This window comes from Sebastes umbrosus, chromosome 3 (genome assembly GCF_015220745.1).
Source record: "Sebastes umbrosus isolate fSebUmb1 chromosome 3, fSebUmb1.pri, whole genome shotgun sequence".
Taxonomy (NCBI): Eukaryota; Metazoa; Chordata; class Actinopteri; order Perciformes; family Sebastidae; genus Sebastes; species Sebastes umbrosus.
Genome location: NC_051271.1, coordinates 39637708 through 39657073, shown reverse-complemented (window position 1 = coordinate 39657073; position 19366 = coordinate 39637708). Strand labels below are relative to the sequence as shown.

At 42.0% G+C, this 19366-nt stretch overlaps 1 protein-coding gene across 8 annotated transcripts in view; it reads left to right on the top strand.

The window, feature by feature from the left end:
• The window catches only part of rptor (regulatory associated protein of MTOR, complex 1), a 263688-nt gene that overhangs the window by 132663 nt on the left and 111659 nt on the right, over positions 1 to 19366 (top strand). For all 8 annotated transcript variants that reach the window (XM_037764856.1, XM_037764854.1, XM_037764852.1 and 5 more), the window contains one exon: positions 4082 to 4141. In XM_037764856.1, coding sequence (XP_037620784.1) covers positions 4082 to 4141 — 60 coding nt within the window. The remainder of the gene's footprint in view (positions 1 to 4081; positions 4142 to 19366) is intronic.

Genomic DNA, 19366 nt, shown 5'->3' with positions numbered 1-19366 from the left:
ATTAATCACACATTTTTTTATCTGTTCAAAATGTACCTTAAAGGGAGATTTGTCAAGTATTTAATCCTCTTATCATCATAAGAGTGGACAAATATGCTGCTTTATGCAAATGTATGTATATATTTATTACTGAAAATCAATGAACAACACAAAACAATGACAGATTTTGTCCAGAAACCCTCACAGGTACTGCATTTAGCATAAAACAATATGCTCCAATCATAATATGGCAAACTGCAGTCCAACAGGCAACAACAGCTGTCAGTGTGTCAGTGTGCTGACTTGACTATGACTTGCCCCAAACTGCATGTGATTATCATAAAGTGGGCATGTCTGTAAAGGGGAGACTCGTGGGTACCCATAGAACCCATTTACATTCACTGATCTGGAGGTCAAGCCAGTTTTTCCTCACCATAATTTAGTGTAAGTTTGGAGTGTTATTTAGCCTCCTCTGTGACAAGCTAGTATGACATGGAATCATGGATGACAACAGATTCCTTATGTTTTTCTAGTTTCATATGATGCCAGTATCTTCAGTCTAGCTTTAAAACTGAGCCGCTACAACCTCCGAAAGATCGATTGTGTTAATGCGTTAAAGAAATTAGTGGCGTTAAAACGAATTTGAGTTTGGACAGCCCTATATATACAGTGTGTGTATATATATACTGGAAAAAAAAAGTTCGGAAACTTGTGTTTGGTGGATTATTTCTCTGTTGTTACAATACTAATGGTCATTGTATTTTACATCGTTGGAAAGCCTGTTTATTTACCCTCGCAATGATGTCCCACTTGTAAGGATCATGCATTTGTGGGATGAGCAGCACAGCTGATTATGTGGGTAGCTCCCAAGAAACATTTGCCAAAATGCTCTGCCAATGGTAAACAGTGTATTCTCCTGTTGGTATTGACTCTTGTTTTGAGTTGTTTGGTGGATTGGATGATTGAACTCTCTATCAGTAACAAGGAACAAACGAGACATATTGGCAATTTTACACTTTATTCATTTAATACACCGTCAGGAGCCTCAGTAGCGGTGGAAGATCCATACGCAGCCACAACAGCCTGGCACCTCCTCTTCATGCTGGTCACCAACCTGGTCACACGTTGCTGTGGGATGGCGTTCCATTCCTCAACCAGGATTGGTTGCAGGTCAGCCAGCGTGGTTCTGTTGGTCACTCTAACACGTACAGCACGCCAAACCTGATCCCACAAGTGTTGAATTGGGTTGAGGTGTGGACTCTTGGCAGGCCGTTCCATTCTCTCTACTCCCACATTGTGGAGGTAGTCTGTGATAACCCTGGCTCTGTGGGGGCGAGCGTTGTTTCTTGGAGGATGAAGTTAGGTGCCAGATTGTGGAGATATGGGATCGCCACTGGCTGCAGAATCTCATCCCGATATCTCACTGCATTGACATGGCCTTCAATGATGACAAGCCTTGTTTTGCCAGTGAGGGAGATGCCCCCCCCCACACCATGACACTGCCCCCACCAAAAGCTGTTACTCCATCGGTGCAACAATCAGCATAGCGTTCTCCGCGTCGTCTCCATACTTTGACCCTGCCGTCCAACTTTGGCAGACAGAACCTGGACTCATCACTGAACATGACATTCCCCCACATGTTCACGTTCCATTGTCTGTGTTGTCGACACCAGCCCAAACGGGCCTGACGGTGAAGGGCAGTCATTGCAGGCTTCCTGGTAGCATTATGAGAATACACTGTTTACATTTGGCAGAGCATTTTGGCAAATTTTTCTTGGGCGCTACCCACATAATCAGCTGTGCTGCTCATCCCACAAATGCATGATCCTTACAAGTTGGACATCATTGTGAAGGTAAATAAACAGGCTTTCCAACGATGTAAAATACAATGACCATTAGCATTGTAACAACAGAGAAATAATCCATCAAACACAAGTTTCCGAACTTTATTTTTCCAGTTTATATATATAAATATATATATATATATATAAATATATAAATATATATATATTTATATATTTATATATATATATATATATATAAATATATATTATATATTTATATATATATTTATATATATATATATAAATATATATATATAAATATATAAATATATATATATAAATATATAAATATATATATATTTATATATATATATTTATATATATATATATATATATATTTATATAAATATATAAATATATATATTTATATATATATATATATATATTTATATAAATATATAAATATATATATTTATATACAGACGTGGACAAAATTGTTGGTACCCTTCCGTTAAAGAAAGAAAAACCCACAATGGTCACTGAAATAACTTGAAACTGACAACAATTTACTGAAAATTAACTAATGAAAATCAGACATTGCTTTTGAATTGTGGTTCATCAGAATAATTTTAAAAAACAAACTAATGAAACTGGCCTGGACAAAAATGATGGTACCCCTAGAAAAGATATAAAATAATTTGACCATAGGGACATGTTAAACTAAGGTGTGTCCTGTAATTAGCATCACAGGTGTCTTCAAACTTGTAATCAGTCAGTCTGCCTATTTAAAGGGTCAAAAGTAGTCACTGTGCTGTTTGGTATCATGGTGTGTACCACACTGAACATGGACCACAGAAAGCTAAGGAGAGAGTTGTCTCAGGAGATCAGAAAGAACATTATAGACAAGCATGTTAAAGGTAAAGGCTATAAGACCATCTCCAAGCAGCTTGAGAGGCTCGGTTATGTTCTGGGGCTGCTTTGCTGCATCTGACACAGGGGTGTCTTGAATCTGTGCAGGGTACAGTGAAAGCTCAAGACTATCAAGGCATTCTGGAGCGAAATGTGCTGCCCAGTGTCAGAAAGCTTGGTCTCAGTTGCAGGTCATGGGTCCTCCAACAGGATAATAAAACACAGCTAAAAACACCCAAGAATGGCTAAGAACAAAACATTGGACTATTCTGAAGTGGCCTTCGATGAGCCCTGATCTAAATCCTATTGAACATCTGTGGAAGGAGCTGAAACATGCATTCGGAGAAGGCACCCTTCAAACCTGAGACAGCTGGAGCAGTTTGTTCACGAGGAGTGGGCCAACATACCTGTCGACAGGTGCAGAAGTCTCATTGAGAGTTACAGAAATCACTCGATTGAAGTGATTGCCTCAAAAGGTTGTACAATTAAATATTAAGTTAAGGGTACCATCATTTTTGTCCAGGCCAGTTTCATTAGTTTGTTTTTTAAAATGATTCTGTTCAACCACAATTCAAAAGCAATGTCTGATTTTCATTAGTTAATTTTCAGTAAATTTGTATTTATTATTACTTTTGTCAGTTTCAAGTTATTTCAGTGACCATTGTGGGTTTTTCTTACTTTAACGGAAGGGTACCAACAATTTTGTCCACGTCTGTATATATATATATGTATATATGTATATATACATATATATATATATATGCACATTATATTCCATTCCTGCCAATAGATCCCCTAATTGCCCTGCTCCTTTAAGTGCGGTGAAGTTGTCTTAGGCAGCCCGGTAACTCATATGTTAAGTTAAAGTCAGGTAACTTTTTTCTTACAGTGTATCTCCAATGCTTTTTTAATTCAGTGTTCTCTGCAGTTGATGTGTGACTGATGTTTGCGTACGTGCACACACACACACAGACACACACCTGCTCTCCTCCAGGTGTGCGATGACTCGCAGCGAGCTCCGACGCCGCGCTGCATGTCAGCCGAGGCCCCGAACGGGAACCTGCTGTGACTTACAGCTGGCCCGACCTGTCTGAGCTAACCACGCACAGTAAACAATAACCCCCATGCCAGACGTTTCAGAAATATGACTGTGAGTTTCCCGCTGCCTGCCCCCTCCCCTTTGACTGTAACTCAGCCTAAATACACTTATCAAAGTGCTCAGTGGTTGTAATCTTTGAAGCTCTTGTTTTTCATTTGAGTGTTTTCTCCGTTGATTGTCTCTCTCGTAGGTCGTAAAATCTGTACTGTAGAGGCCAAACCTTTTTATTGCTTTGTCTGGTCCGTGAGCACCTCTTGTTTTCTATCCAACTCACATCAGCCGCTTCTCCCTGTCTGTTTTTTCCCCCCAGGTTTTGCATGCAGAAGAGTGCCAAGTTGGTGCCAGGGGTGACGTTGGACCTCATCGAGAAGTAAGTGGCACTCCATCGCCCTCTGAAATAAACAAAAATAATCCAACTCTTCCTCTCCGTCTACCTCAGGAGGGTGCAGTCTAGAGATCATTATCCTGTTTTCCTTCTGTCTGTCTCTCTCTGTCTCTCTTCCTGTCTGTCTCCTCCGCTCTCTGTTGTTTTCCATCCTGCAGGTATAGTTCTCTGCCTTTGTTTCCCCCCTCACAGCCAAAGCGGCAGTAGTTTGGCAGATTTAAAGCTCCGCGTTTCTTCAATAAACCTCCGGGTGCCGAGCGGCTGAGCGCGGAACATCTCTTGCTCTTAGGCACACACGCTGAGTGATATTAGCGCTGAATATGGATGTCATATCCAAAGTTTCTGTAGTTTCACAGAACCATCGTGGTGGCTTTTCTTTTCTTTTTCCCCACCCTTAATGTGAGTGGGAGACTAAAATGACACCCATAAACTAAGTGGGTTGAGGAGGTTTTAGAAGCAGTGAGTTACTTAAAAGCAGACTGTCGTGTCTCTGTCGTATCTTTTGGAAAGCACCGTGATGCGCTAAACTCCAAGTGTCTCAGCAGTCTCTTAATGACGCTTAAAGGTGAATAATCGTTTTTCTTCACATGCTCAAACTCTGACTTCAGTGTGCCACAGACAGCCAGACACAGTCTGAATGCATGTACACACACATGCACACACAGTACCTGCACATCTGTACCTACACAACTGTACCTTCCACTAGACGTTAATTAGTTTTGGCTGAGGGTTTGTACATAGACACCGTGCGCTTCTTTGCTTTTCCCTCCTGTCCTGTGTGTCCTCAAGAGCTGTACACATTCTCAGATAGTAGCCTATATTTACCTCAAGCATCGCCATTTTTTGAACCAGGCTTTTATTACAGACGGTCCTTTATTTCAAATGGTGCCAGACATTTCTTTATTGATTTTATTTATCTTATCCTATTTTAGTAAGAATCCTCCCCCGTTTTTTTTTATCTGCTCCCATTTAAATTTTCTGTAGTTGCTTGCTGTTTGCTGTTAATGCAAGCTCAACATTTTTTATCCATTATCTTGATTAATTCATTATAATGTACATTCTCACAGCATTAACTCCATAGTACAACATTAGAGAGTCATGTCCTACCCACCAGTCGGCTGGTCTGGGTTTCCCTTATCAACACTAAGCATGAGGGCTGACCCTGAATAGTCCACTATTTGACGATTCCATTTAAGGAGAAAATTGGTTAAGAAACAAAGGATCATTCCATCCTGGCTATATAGAGGGTCTGATCTTGCATAGAATTGCTTGGCACTATCCAGATTTGCGGCCCATCGGAGCCGCATCTTGGCGATAGCCTCAGAAGACTAAATAACAACAACATAAGGCTACTGTTTCAAAATCAAAGAATACATTTATTAATCAGAGCACTCACACGTAGCGCTAGCCAAACACTATATATATATATATATATATATATATATACTGTATATTTTAATGTTATGAACGATTCTCTGTCAGAATCAGCAAGGGGAGGCAGAAACAGTAGTTTACTTCCCTCTCTATCGCACGTTGACTGTCCCTTCCCCTCCCTGTTGTTTCCCTTCTGTCTGTGGATCATTACGATGGGGAAAATGGAATTATGGCCGAAAGTTTTATTTACAACCACGAAAAGCCGTGTCTTAGAACGCATGGAAAACGTTAGCTGTGCCGCTTTCATCCTTTTATTCAAGGTGCTTGGGAGGTTGCATTCCTGTTACACCTGCCGTTACTAAGCAACCAAAACCTATGCGCTGCAATGACAATGATGAAGTTGCGGTAGTTAGTAGTAAAAGCTGCACTGACTGAAAACAAAGATAAATGCATCGTAAATCTCTCACAGTAACTTTACTGCTCGATTTCTGTGTATCAGTCTGGCTGACCTTTCATCCCGATGTTGTGGCGGCTGTGGCTCAGAAGTTAGAGCAGGTCGTCCACCAATCGGAAGGTCGGCGGTTCAATCCCCGGCTGCTCCGGGTCACATGTCGATGTGTCCTTGAGCAAGACCCTTAACCCCAAATTGCTCCTGAAGGCATAGCCATCGGTGTGTGAATGAGTATTTACATTAGATCCTGATGGGCAAAGTTGGCACCTTAGCAGCCTCTGCCATCACTGTATGAATCTGTGTGTGAATGGGTGAATGCTGAAATGTAGTGTAAAGCGCTTTGAGTGGTCAGAAGACTAGAAAAGCGCTATATAAATGCAAGTCCATTTACCATTGTGACATCCTTGGACGGAAAGGGTGAAGGCAGTAAAGTCTGTGGGACAGATCATAAAGCTCTAGGTGGCCCTGCACTAAAGTCATTAACTTATCCTCTGTATGTTTACCGAAGACTGGTATTTACAGAAGAAAGAAAAGATATCTACAGGCCGTTGCGCCCAGAAAACGTTTGCGCGTTGAGGCGCGTCTACATTGACAATGATGGATTTCAGGGTGCAAAGAATGCGGCATGTGTACGGCCCCTTATAAACCGTGTTCTGTCGATCTCCTCCGCTCTGTTTCATTATTTTTGTCAATGCCACATCTACACCCCCCACCCCAACCCCCTCACACACACACACACACAACAAACTACAAACTACATCAATTGATGACAATAGGCAAGACTTGACCAATCAGATTCAACTATGTAAATTCTTAACTAAGTAAACTAAGTATTGTTTTCACTCACCAGCCAATTCCATCACTTCTACTTTGCCGTTTGTATCGTTGTGTGTAGAGCTACCGACAGCGAAACGTAACACTATATGCACAGATGTTTTACATTAACACCCTTCCGCAGGCTCAAAGGACATAATCCCTCTCTTTCCTGGTAGGCTTTTATTTTGAAATATCTGTAGGAAGTGTTGAGATTTATTGATTTTACCTTTTCAAGGATTAAAAAAAAAAGAAAAAGAAAACGCAAAGTAGAAGTGATTAGTGAATAACTATAGAATTTCTAGCAGTGTGAAATAACTAAATTTTCGTGGAACCATGAAAGTCATCACAGTACAATACATTCTCTCCCTGCAATGTTTTTAACCTGTCCTTTATCAGGGACTAGCTTTCATGCGCTCATTCTAGACATGACTATTACATGAGACTTGTCCATTATTTGAATACCACCATTTACTGAAAAATGGGCAGGTTTTTTGTCAACTTTTTCAATTTACTATTTACTATTTTTAAATTGGAGCCGCTCAGTTTTAAAGATAGAAACTATAAAACCTGATGAATCCATCGGCACCAACCATGTCATACCAGGTTGTCATGAAGGAGGCTAAATAACGCTCCAAACTTGCGCTAAATTTTGACGAGGAAAAACTGGCATGGCCATTTTCAAAGGGGTCCGTTGACCTCTGACCTCCAGATATGTGAATTGGGTTCTATGGGTACCCACGAGTCTCCCCTTTACAGACATGTCCACTTTATGATAATCACATGCAGTTTGGGAGTTGGCAGTTCAAATTTGGTTTATGGTTTTCTTATGGTTTGAAACCACTTATTGAAGAAGTAATATATCTCCTTATTGTGATTAAAGCCTTTTCAAAATCACACTCATTGGTCCAGTGAGTAAGTGGATCATTTGTGGAAAGTTTACATGTTCACTCTCATTCTGTTTCCACAAGATTAATGAGGATCATCCATCATGTGAACACGTTTCTCACCTCTCCACGTCTTATTTGTCACTTTTCGTCCTTTTACCGTTTAATTATCCTTAACAATCAATCTTTTTTACTTGCTTTCAGTTTTTCTTAGATTTTTTTTCCCACCTCATTCCGCCTATTCCTTTCCCTCCTCTGTCAAACACCACTTCTCTCCAATGGATAAGCATTACACAGGAAATGCCGTAGTACTGTATGTATAGCTGCTGCAGGATGGGAAACCACTAGAGCGATGACGAACGCCTTTGAAGAAACAGTTTTTTCCTACATTCCGTCTTCTCAGAACGCCTCGGCTTCGCCGACATCAGTCGGTGGGTTTGACAACATTGAAGCTCTCCATTCATGTACAAGTTCTCATGTCCTCTTCATCTTTTATCATTTGTCTCGCCAGAATAAAGAACGGGCTTCTGTGGAGAGGGGGGGAAAAGTAATTTATGAGCCGCTTGCTGTCAGGAGAGTTTCAGCACCCACAAACGTCACACTAGTTGACGTCAGAGACGGCGCTGGGGAAAGCACGCTCCCCAGATTTCATTCATCCGTTAGGCATGAGTAAACACTGAATAGAAACATCAGAGACGTGACAGTTTAGCGGGTGTTTTGGAGTTAGTCTTCCATCTCAAAATGAAATTCAAAATGTGTTGTATCTAGGACAAACCAACTGTGATCTGAATGAAGTCAGCTCTAAACGAACATGCTAAAAACATCCACTCAATACAGTTATTGTTGGTTTGATTCCTGTAACGGACTCTCAGAGTTAGGGATGGGCCGTGGTTTTCCAATAATCGTTCAATTATAAAATAACTAGTGCAGTCCGATTTAACGTGAGAATAACGTGTCAATGCAAATTCATTTTAACGCCACTAATTTCTTTAAAGCACTAAAGGGAGTATTTGTAAGAATCAGAAATTGATTGTAATGTTAGCTGACCAGACGAAGGTCTCTCCATGAATCAATGCTGATCCTAGTGTTGGCTTTTCCTGCCTCAGCCTCCCGACCGCGGCCGGAGGGAACAGGGGAGACACCGGAGTTTTGGTCGGAGACGATAACGTTTCTCTCTGCGGAGCCCCGTCACTTCACAAGACACGGGAAACCTCTGTTGGTCTGGAGGAGCTGCAGCAGTTATTTCTGCACAAACGTCCACTGTACATTCACTAGATATTCTCAGAGCTAAACTAACTCTTCTGCAGTGTGGAGTGTGCGTGCATGCACGTGAGGTGGAGTGAGCTGAGTGAAGGCAGGCAGAGGAGCAGAGTACAGAGACTCTGCTCCTGGAGACCAAAGCTACGGTCTCCCCCGCGTCCTCCGACCGCGGCCAACACTGTTTAACAGACGGGCTTCACTAGATACAACCAAGAGGTTTTGGTGCTTCACTGTAGTTTGTTGGAGTCTTGTCTGAACAGCGTAGCCACGCATGGGACAGCAACCCGCAATGATTTATACGTATAAGAAGTTACAAACAGTTCCCTTAATGCAACTTGTGATTTTTAGGTTGTAGTGGGCTCTGGCCATTTTCAACGGCGTCCCTTGACCTCTGACCTCCAGATATGTGAATGTAAATGGGTTCTATGGGTACCCACGAGTCTCCCACGAGAGAGTGGGAGAAGTATTTGTGTAACTAAAGGGTGATAGATGATGGGATCATGTTTCTTACACAGTGTGGAGGAACATGTAAAGTCAATATCTTTTCAGCACCTCTGTGTGTCTGTGTTATGGCCGTCACAGTTAATGCCATAATAACGCGTTATGGCAAATTTGTTTTAACGTCACTAATTTCTTTAACACATTAACGCAAGTTGTCATTTTTAGGTTGTAGCTAGAGTGAAGCTACTCACATCGTATGAAACTATAAAAACTAAAGAATCCATCGGTACCAACCATGTCATACTAGCTTGTCGCGAGGGAGGTTCAATTTTGGCGAGGAAAAAACTGTCATGGCCATTTTCAAAGGGGTCCCTTGACCTTTGACCTCCAGATCAGTGAATGTAAATGGGTTCTATGGGTACCCACGAGTCTCCCCTTTACAGACATGCCCACTTTATGATAATCACATGCAGTTTGAGGCAAGTCATAGTCAAGTCAGCACACTGACAGCTGTTGTTGCCTGTTGGGCTGCAGTTTGCCATGTTATGATGTTTTATGCTAAATGCAGTACCTGTGAGGGTTTCTGGACAATATCTGTCATTGTTTTGTGTTAATTGATTTCCAATACTAAATGTATACATACATTGGCATGACACGTCATGTCACGTCAAGACCCCATCAAGAAGCGAACGTGGGTGTCTGTGTCATGGTTCTTAAAGGTCTCTGTTTTGTGTTTATCCAGAGAAAAACGCAACCGTGGAGTTTTAAAACTAAAATGGGGTCAGCAGCACTTTCATACGTCTCCGTTTTAGGGCCTCGAAAATGCTGTAGTAGTTTTACAGACATAAATGTAGTAAAAGTTATGCGTTTTAAAATAAAAACGTATTAGTGTGGATGTAGCCTAAACAAATATATTCTCCCTAGTTTTTACCGCCGCCTGCTGGTAAAAACAAGGTCCGGCTCTTTTCTGAATGAAAACAGTAGACGGGGCTAGATGCTATTGTACAAGCAGGAGAAACATGCAAAGACTGCTACGGCCATTAACACGTTCTGTTTGGAAGTACTCAAAAAAATAAACAAAAAATAGCCAAGTAAAGTTAACATATTACAAGTCTACAACAACTATGTGCAGTCATTTGAAAGCGAAGCACCCAGCAGAAGTGTGTGCATGGTACGTGCGGGGGGAGGTGGGGGTTTCGATCTTCAAAGAATGGTCGAATACTTCCCCATGAATATTGAATAGTGTTTTTGCATGAAGTGCCCATCCCTACTCAGTATACGCTTCCACAACAAACACAAAGCAGTTTCACTAAAATCCCTCGAGGGCCGTTCTGCTGTGTTTATAAGATCTCGTACTCTGCTCATCATGTCAGCTGTCTGCTTCAGACACAGCAGGGTTGTATACTAATACCAGGCCAGTAAGGTTAAGACAAAGATTTGTGCCAGAAAAGTGCTGACCTGTTTCGTATCAGTCTGTATGTTCCGCTGGAATTAGATTTGAGATGAGGTCCATTCCAAACAATACTGAAAAACTAATCAAATGTTGAGTTCATGAGATAGATGACCTTGAATTGAAGTGCAAGCATGGAAATATTAAAGTCTGGACTTTATATTTTGGAAAAAAAACAGAAAATACAAGATTACAAATGTCCAAAATATGTGATAAAATGAATGTTTAAATAAAATAGTGAAATAGAAAATGTAATTCACTAAAATGCCCCAGTTAGGTGGTGAGAGAACACGGCTTTACTTCTCTGGATGTTCCAGCAGCCCTGAACATGAATGAAGAAGGGCTTTTAGTTTTTAATCAGTGGTGTTGGTCGGGTCCATGATGCTTAAGTTGCGGTTTTGGTTCATTGCATGTTGTCCAGAGGGCTAAATGTTGACTCAGCTGATGTCCCGCAGCGTTAAATAATGGATTGGCTCAGAGCTCATGAAAGAAAAATGGAAGCAAACCCATCTAACCTCTCTGCTCTATGAAGCTGGGCCTATTCGAACTAAAGTCAAACTTTTTTTCATCCCAACAGGAAATATCACAGAAACAGCAGTTTCAACAGGGATTCCATTCTGATGGCATTAAAGCTGCACTAAGCAATATTTGTTTTATAATAACAATCAATTAAATGACCCAACAGAGCAAATTTAAAACAGATTGAATATTGGACATTTGTCAGATGAATAGTAACATTACTTGGGTGAAAACTAAAAAGTCGTCTACTGCAAATAAGCAAATCTGTTTGCTAACAGCATAACAGCTTTAAAAAAGATTTGATCAATGTTGATGATGTCAATGTTAGGGATGCTAATTTTGAAAAATCTTCTTAACCAATAACTGACCCTCGTTAACCGACAACATTTGTGTCTCACATGCAGCGGTGCGCCAGCTGCAGTGTATGAGCACAACAGACAACTGAGCTACTGTAGCAGCCACGGTGCTGTGTTCACTGTCTCCGGTTCACCGTCCGGGAGCGTTAGCAGCCACGGTGCTGCGTTCACTGTCTCCGGTTCACCGTCCGGGAGCGTTAGCAGCCACGGTGCTGCGTTCACTGTCTCCGGTTCACCGTCGGGAGCGTTAGCAGCCACGGTGCTGCGTTCACTGTCTCCGGTTCACCGTCCGGGAGCGTTAGCAGCCACGGTGCTGCGTTCACTGTCTCCGGTTCACCGTCCGGGAGCGTTAGCAGCCACGGTGCTGCGTTCACTGTCTCCGGTTCACCGTTCGGGAGCGTTAGCAGCCACGGTGCTGCGTTCACTGTCTACAGTTCACCGTTCGGGAGCGTTAACTTAGCAGCTGCGATGCTGCGTGTTGTGTCGAGGACATGCAGCCACTTTCCCAGTAAAAGTCTCCACCACACATTTAGTTTAGTTTAGTAGGTTGTCAGCTGTGTGTCTGCCCGGCGTAACGACACTCTGTCTGCCCGGAATAACGATAGCGATTGTCCGACAGACCGTGTGTGTGGCGACGGTGAATGTGGGTTTTGTCGGTGGTGTGTACAGCTTATTTGTCGGTGAATAAATGCTACAAGGCTACAACTCGCTCTGCTCATGATAATTCCTGTATCTGTAACCCTGGCTAAGACTCTCTTAAGGTGGACCAACTTTTCTCCTTAAAGTGACGAGTTTTTCTCAGATTGATTTATTATTAACATTTCTTTTAACCGTTTTAACTGATAGCGTTAATCGGTTAAAATGCTTAATGTTGGTTAAACATTGAATTATTAGCATCCCTAGTCAATGATCATAGCATGGTCTGCTTCCCTGAAGTGGCAAAAAAAAAATATCAATGACTACAGCTTTAACTATAACTTTAACACCATATGTATAAATGTTGATTCACGTAATCCAGAATATTTCTAGTATATCTAGTTTTTTTGGTTAAAAAGTAGCACCTATTTAGTATCTGCACTAAGGAACCATTTAACCTCAAACAGGCAGGACTCAGAGAAAAAGTCACAGTTCCGTATCCCTCTGCTACTTCAGCACCACGGACAGTGCCATGGATCTATCAATACACAGCACAGTGAGAGCGGCTTCTGAAGCGTGAAACACAAGCTTCCTTCCACCTGCTTTTATGCACATTTTCAATTTGTGCTTGTAAAAAACAATAGTGCTGAAACTTCGAAAAGATCTTGAAATATCGGCAAAAAGTTTTTACGCTTGGCTAAGGTGGAACAGTTGGTGTATCGATAAAAGTAAAATGTGGCAAAGTGCAATGGAAACCGATTTAGCGAATACAATTCGACTGGCACTCTTTTAATCACATCATCTTGATGTGCCTTCTTCTTCTGCACTGGTATAATGGTTTTCTAACTGGAGAATTGGTGCAACCCAGATTTGGACATTAATCTTGGCCCGATGGCCGTTGCTACAAAAAATGACTATGTGGCTACCAAATCTCCCCTGTAGGTGGACCCTGTGGTCACCAGGTTTTATTGTGTCTCTCAATGAGATGACGGTGTCCATGTCCTAACCATAAACTGTATGTCGAAGGTGACGTGAGCGAGCGTCAGCGACAAAATCTGTTTGATTGCATCATTTTCTATTGGAGTGTTCTGACTGGCCGCGAGCGCTGCAGCACTGCACAGCACGACTGAACTTTTGTCTAACGCCCTGTTTCTATCTATTCCTGTTGCTTGCTTTGAAAGCGCCGCAGTGGACGAGGAACGTCTGATTGGAGAAGTTGTAATGAGGAGCTACCTTTAGGGATGAGATCGGCATTAATCCTTTTCTAGTTGCCAGGTGGGATGCATTTTGGTCATTTTGCTAACAAGAGTTATTCTTCGGCCTTTAAAATGTGTGGGGAGGTGATCGGCCTCAAATAGTATTCAAAGCAGCTTTTTTTTCCTTTGTCATCATTTTGCTGTGTCCAAATTCTACACGTGGACATGAGCATGAGCAAACAGCTACTCGGCATTACACTCACTGACCACTCATTGGGCACGTGGTACACCTTTAAAGGTCACACACAGTTGGAAAGCTTGTATCCAACACTCATCGCCCTGGAAATATTACAAACATTTGTTGCAAAATGTATTCAGCATAATGCCAGCATTGAGTAGTGTGTGCTGTTGATTTGTTTATTAATTGATTATTCCTTTGGTCTCTCCTCCATCTGTGCACCCTTCTGTCTCCGCTTCCCACATACATCCAACACACATTCTGGCCATGTTCAATCACAAAAAGCCTTTTTAGATGAGAGAGTCACGACGCTGAGCAGCGTGTGGGATTTCAGCTGCTTACAATACACTTGGATCTCTCTCCAAGCTACAGCATCTCTCCTGTGTCCCTCACATTCAAGTGCACACAGTCTTTTCTTCACATCCCTTCTTTTTTATCTCTCACAGGGCTGACACAAGTGTGGTGGGTTGATCCTTATTCACAGCCTCCCTCTGAGACTTTCACAGTGAGTCCCCAGCCCCCTGTGGGCGGGGTCGACCCTGTGGTGTCTGACATTGTGCTTGACTCAACGGGTGGTATCTAGACTTATACTCCATTATTTAAGGAGTCTTATCACTGTGATGGCATCTCAGCATTAATAATAATGCCGAGGAGATCCTTTATTGATCCCGTGATGAGAGACTTTATGTCCTCGTTCCACAGAGACGTCCACCAGAAGAGTCTGCTATACAGCAGCAACCCTCGAGGTGGTCGACATTTGGCTCTTTGCTCTAGATAAGAGCAACAGCTTATCCCTTTTATAGAGGACTTTGTGACCTTGTTCTTGTATCCAGACATATTCAGATTGTTTATTGATCCAGCTGAGGTTAGCCTTGGGCGTGAGGCATTGGGCGCCATAAGGCACCTTTTTTATATTCTGCCCTGTCAGTATCCATGGTATCAATAGGTCCTATTGACTATGTAAATGTGCTCTTTAAGAATACTTTTTTTTTTTACACTTTAAAGGGACTGTTTGTAACTTCTTACACGTATAAATCATTGCGGGTCGGTGTCCCATGCGCGCTCGCTTGTGGCTACGCTGTTCAGACTCAGACTCCAATACAAACTACACGGAAGCACCAAAACCTCTTGGTTGTATCTAGTGAAGCCCGTCTGTTAAACAGTGTTTGGCCGCGATCGGAGGACGCGGGGGAGACCGTAGCTTTGGTCTTCAGGACCGGAGTCTGTGCTGTACTCTGCTCCTCTGCTTGCCTTCACTCACACACCGTGCTCGTTCTCACTCTCTATCTCCACCTCTCACGTGCATGCCCTCACACTCCACACTGTAGAAGAGTTAGTTTAGCTCTGAGAATATCTAGTGAATGTACAGTGGACGTTTGTGCAGAAATAACTGCTGCAGCTCCTCCAGACCAACAGAGGTTTCCCATGTCTTGTGAAGTGACGGGGCTCCACTGATTCGATTTTGGTTATCAAAGGTGAAGGTCACTGTGACCTCATAAAATACGTTTTTGCCATAACTCAAGAATTCATATCCTTATTATGACAATTTCACACAAAAGTCTAATAGGATAAAATGATAACATTTTCGACAGACATGGATGTAAACAGCAATTTGACTGGTTGGCGGAGGCGTACAACCATGAGGCGGTAATTCTAGTCTCTTCTCGATCTGAACACTTCTAATATTAGGTAGTGTGAACGGGGCCTATGTCTGACCTTTCTACTTTATGCCTATAGTGAGTTCAGTAACATGAGTGTGAGTTTTAGTGTCTCAGCAACCGCCTCACTCTGAAACCTACCGTTCCATTGGTTAATAGATCAATAGTAGTAACTAATAACAAAGCTACATATAGATAGCACTTCTCAAATTAGTATAAGGAGGTGCTTTATAAAATAGTAAGATGCTTTAAATAAGTATCACTGTAAATATACTGTATACAGTAATGTAGCACAACTAAAATGGTTAAAACCATAGAAGTTATTACAAATTGCAAGTATTTTGATGGATGACACAAGCTTGAGCACCTCTGAGGGCATTTTTCCTGCCTGTTGAAAAATTCATCCATCAACAGCATCTGTCCATCCACTCACCAAGACACCATCCTTTTCCGTCTTCAAACATATTTCACTGGATACTGAGCAAGGATATGAACTGCTGAGTGTTCATCCTTACTGCTGACTTGCCAAACACCTTTTGGCAAGCACTCAAAGTGCTCAGGAGCTGGCCAGCCCTCATAGTTATACAGTAGGCTTGTACCTGCCAGGAGCTTCACTGCTTGCTATTATTTGTCACTTAGAGGTGGAAATGGGAGGTTTAGGGCAGGGAAAGGTCAGACTCTCTGTGTATATTTATAAGTCATTTATTGGGCTGCTGATCGACTTTACGTGCCAGCTGCCAGACTGTGGTGCTACTTATAGGTTGTAAAAGTCTTTTCTAATTGACTAACATTAAGCAAGTTATGTAATATTATATAGTATTAGCATAGTCAGTTATTATTAGATATGTATATAACTATATTTAATGCTTCTATCTCAAGACAAAGACATGCTCTTGGCAGTGCTCCAGTGCACCAACTAATGATAATAAAACCACAGTGGGAAACAAAATGTTTTGGCAGTGACAGTGAGGTGATGACATTTCTGGGATGGGGAGAAGAACCGGGAAGAAAACACTTCAGCATGTCAATGTTGTGCATGAATGTAACGGACCCAATCATACCAAAGCCCTATTATTTTCAGGGTTTCCGCCACTGTATTGTAAGCCTGGTGGCCTGCCGGGCCGGAATTGACTTTCTGGCCGGGACAAAACATCAGGGAATTATGTATTTTTAAGATATATTTTTAAACTAAAATGTGTTTTACAATTAGCAAAACTCCTTTTAAGGAATAACATTAGCTAGTGTCGTTGTTTGCGATCAAGAGAGAGAGAGAGAGAGAGAGAGGGAGCGTGTGTGTGCGACGGACTGATGGCGAGTATGAAGATAACAGTATAGCTGTGAGCGTAGCAGTGCAGTGTATGTACGGTTTAGGCAGTTGGTGAAGAAGTCCTACAACTCCTCAGACACAAGCCAAGTTCCTGTGTCTTGCTTGGCCACAGTCTGTTTACAGAGGGGGTTAACCCGAAGTTAGCCACAACTTCAGCTCAGACTCGCTTAAGGTGGGCTGTTAAGGTGGACCAGCGCTATTTTCATAATGACAAGCCGCTCCTCAGAGTTTGCTAAGTAATCCCCCCCTCCCCCACACATCTGTCAGAAGCCCTGATCTTAGTACATAAGTGAAGAGGCTTTTGGCCGTCACCATCTTCTTTTTTTTGGAGACAGCAGTGACCATATTTGGATGAGAGGGTGGAGCTGGGGAAGAGCGAGGCCCTGCGGGGCCAAGCACTGTTAGCATAGCAAACGCTAAGTTACCAGCCAGCGATAGCGCTTGCTAGCTAGCTTGGTTAGCAAAGTGCATCCATGATTCAGGTTCACTGTAATATTAAATGGGATGCTAGTTTTGGCTCGCAAAAAACATGCTCAAAGAGGACCTATTATGCTTTTGTGCTTTTTGCTTTTCCTTTAGTGTGTTATATAGTTTTTTGTGCATGTAAAAGGTCTGCAAAGTTACAAAGGCCAAAGTCCAGGCCAAAGGGAGATACCCTCCCCCACAGTAAACACTGCTGCTGAAAGGCCTTGCTTGATTTGGTTGACCAATCAAAGTGTTGGGCCAGCTGACCAATCAGAGCATACTGTGCTTTTCGGGAGGGGGGGATTGATTGCAAATTAATTGCACATTTTTTATCCGTTCAAAATGTACCTAAAAGGGAGATTTGTCAAGTATTTAATACTCAAATATACACAAATACATTCTCTACATTTGTTCATTAAGTTAAAGCATATCCTCCCGTTTTCTTTACTCAGACACAAATGATCCAGTTGTTCACATGAGCAAGCGTTATTGTTTTGCCCTCATCCTCCCGTCTCCTCTCACAGCTTTACATAGTGTTCCTTTAGAGGCAGACGCCTAGGTGTAGTAAAGGTGATTTTCTGGGCTTTGCTACAGTGATTACTGCCATGTCGTCTTGGGCTCTGTCTGAAAGAGATTTCCCTGCTCTCATTTCCGTGGTGCTCCCACTCTCCGGTCACGGAATTACTAGTCTGATGTGAAGTGCCAGACTGTGACCGCTCACAGTTCTATAAAAATGGATGTTTGGTGCCTGGGTTCATGTTCCTCTAACACACATTGTAGCTACACAGCTGTGTGCATACTGTACTGCAGTCATGGCCACTTAAGACTCAGGAGTCTTTCAATACTTCTGATATCCTCAGCCAACTGCTGAATGTTACATTTCTGTAATGAGATTTCAATCACTTATGTTCCTTCACTACAGTCAAGAAAACAATTTATCCTCGGACAAAATATAGTTAAATCACGTTTAATACACTACTGCTCTATCAGTATGGTCAGTATACAAATCTGACATGGGTAGTGGTGACAAATAATAATACAGTATTGACACATTACATGAGGAATTAGAAGGGCACTCGGAGAGCGCAGACCTCCACCAAGGCCATTTCCATTTCCATTAGGGCTGGGAAGATACGCATATCTCCCAATTCCATACTATCACGATTCTTGGGTACCGATTCGATATGTATTGCGATTTTTAAGTATTGCCATTCTACAAGTATTGTAATTCAAAATAACAATTTATTGTGATTTTTGTTCACTTTTTTAACACTAGACAATGGGGAAATGTTGAATCATACACTTCTAGGGACATTTACTTTGGATAATCTCTAAATTAATAGAGTAAAAATGTTTGATTTTCAGCATGTATGTAGTCAGAGATGTCCTGAAGTCAGATATATAGCCATTGAAAAGAATCATTTATTAAAAGTTTTCCAGCAACCCAAAAGTCAAAGAATAAAGACATTTCCCTCACAAGTTAGTGGTCATTTCTTTTTAATTTATAAGGGACATGTAATGTTTTATACTTCTGCTGAATATAATCCAATCAATCTTATTTCCATAGATGTATTTTGTATATATAGTTTCATTTGTTAACACCTTATTTTGAAAACCAGACGTAGTCACACGTGTCTACTTCTGCTAACTTCACCAAGTCTTTCGCTAGCTCTCCCGTCAGCTCCGTTCTTTTTATCCATCCATGGTCAGCTCCATCGGGGCCGTTTGAATGCAGAGAACATAAATGTCAGTATATGGGTGCTCTACAGTTGTAGCGTCGGCCCATTTGACCACGGAGATGAGAGTGACGACCGGCTTTACCGCAAGTTACCGCGATACGATAACGTTTCCTGTCCGTGACAGAGTTAGCATGCAGCTTTAGCCATGATGTCTAGCTCTGCTTTTCCTGTCAATGTGTGAAACCCAAAGTGTTTCCATCCTTTACTGGATGTGTAGTGTTTACCACGCTGGACTTAACATGGGAGGGTGCAGGTCGTATCCATGCTGACCCTCCGCCATTTTCTGCTGTGTCATTTCGGCTCGCTGCGGTTTGTTTTGGTTTAAGGCTACAGGACAATCAGACATCACGTTACTCAGACTACAACAATAAAGGCGGTAACTTCCTTCTGCCTCCGCATA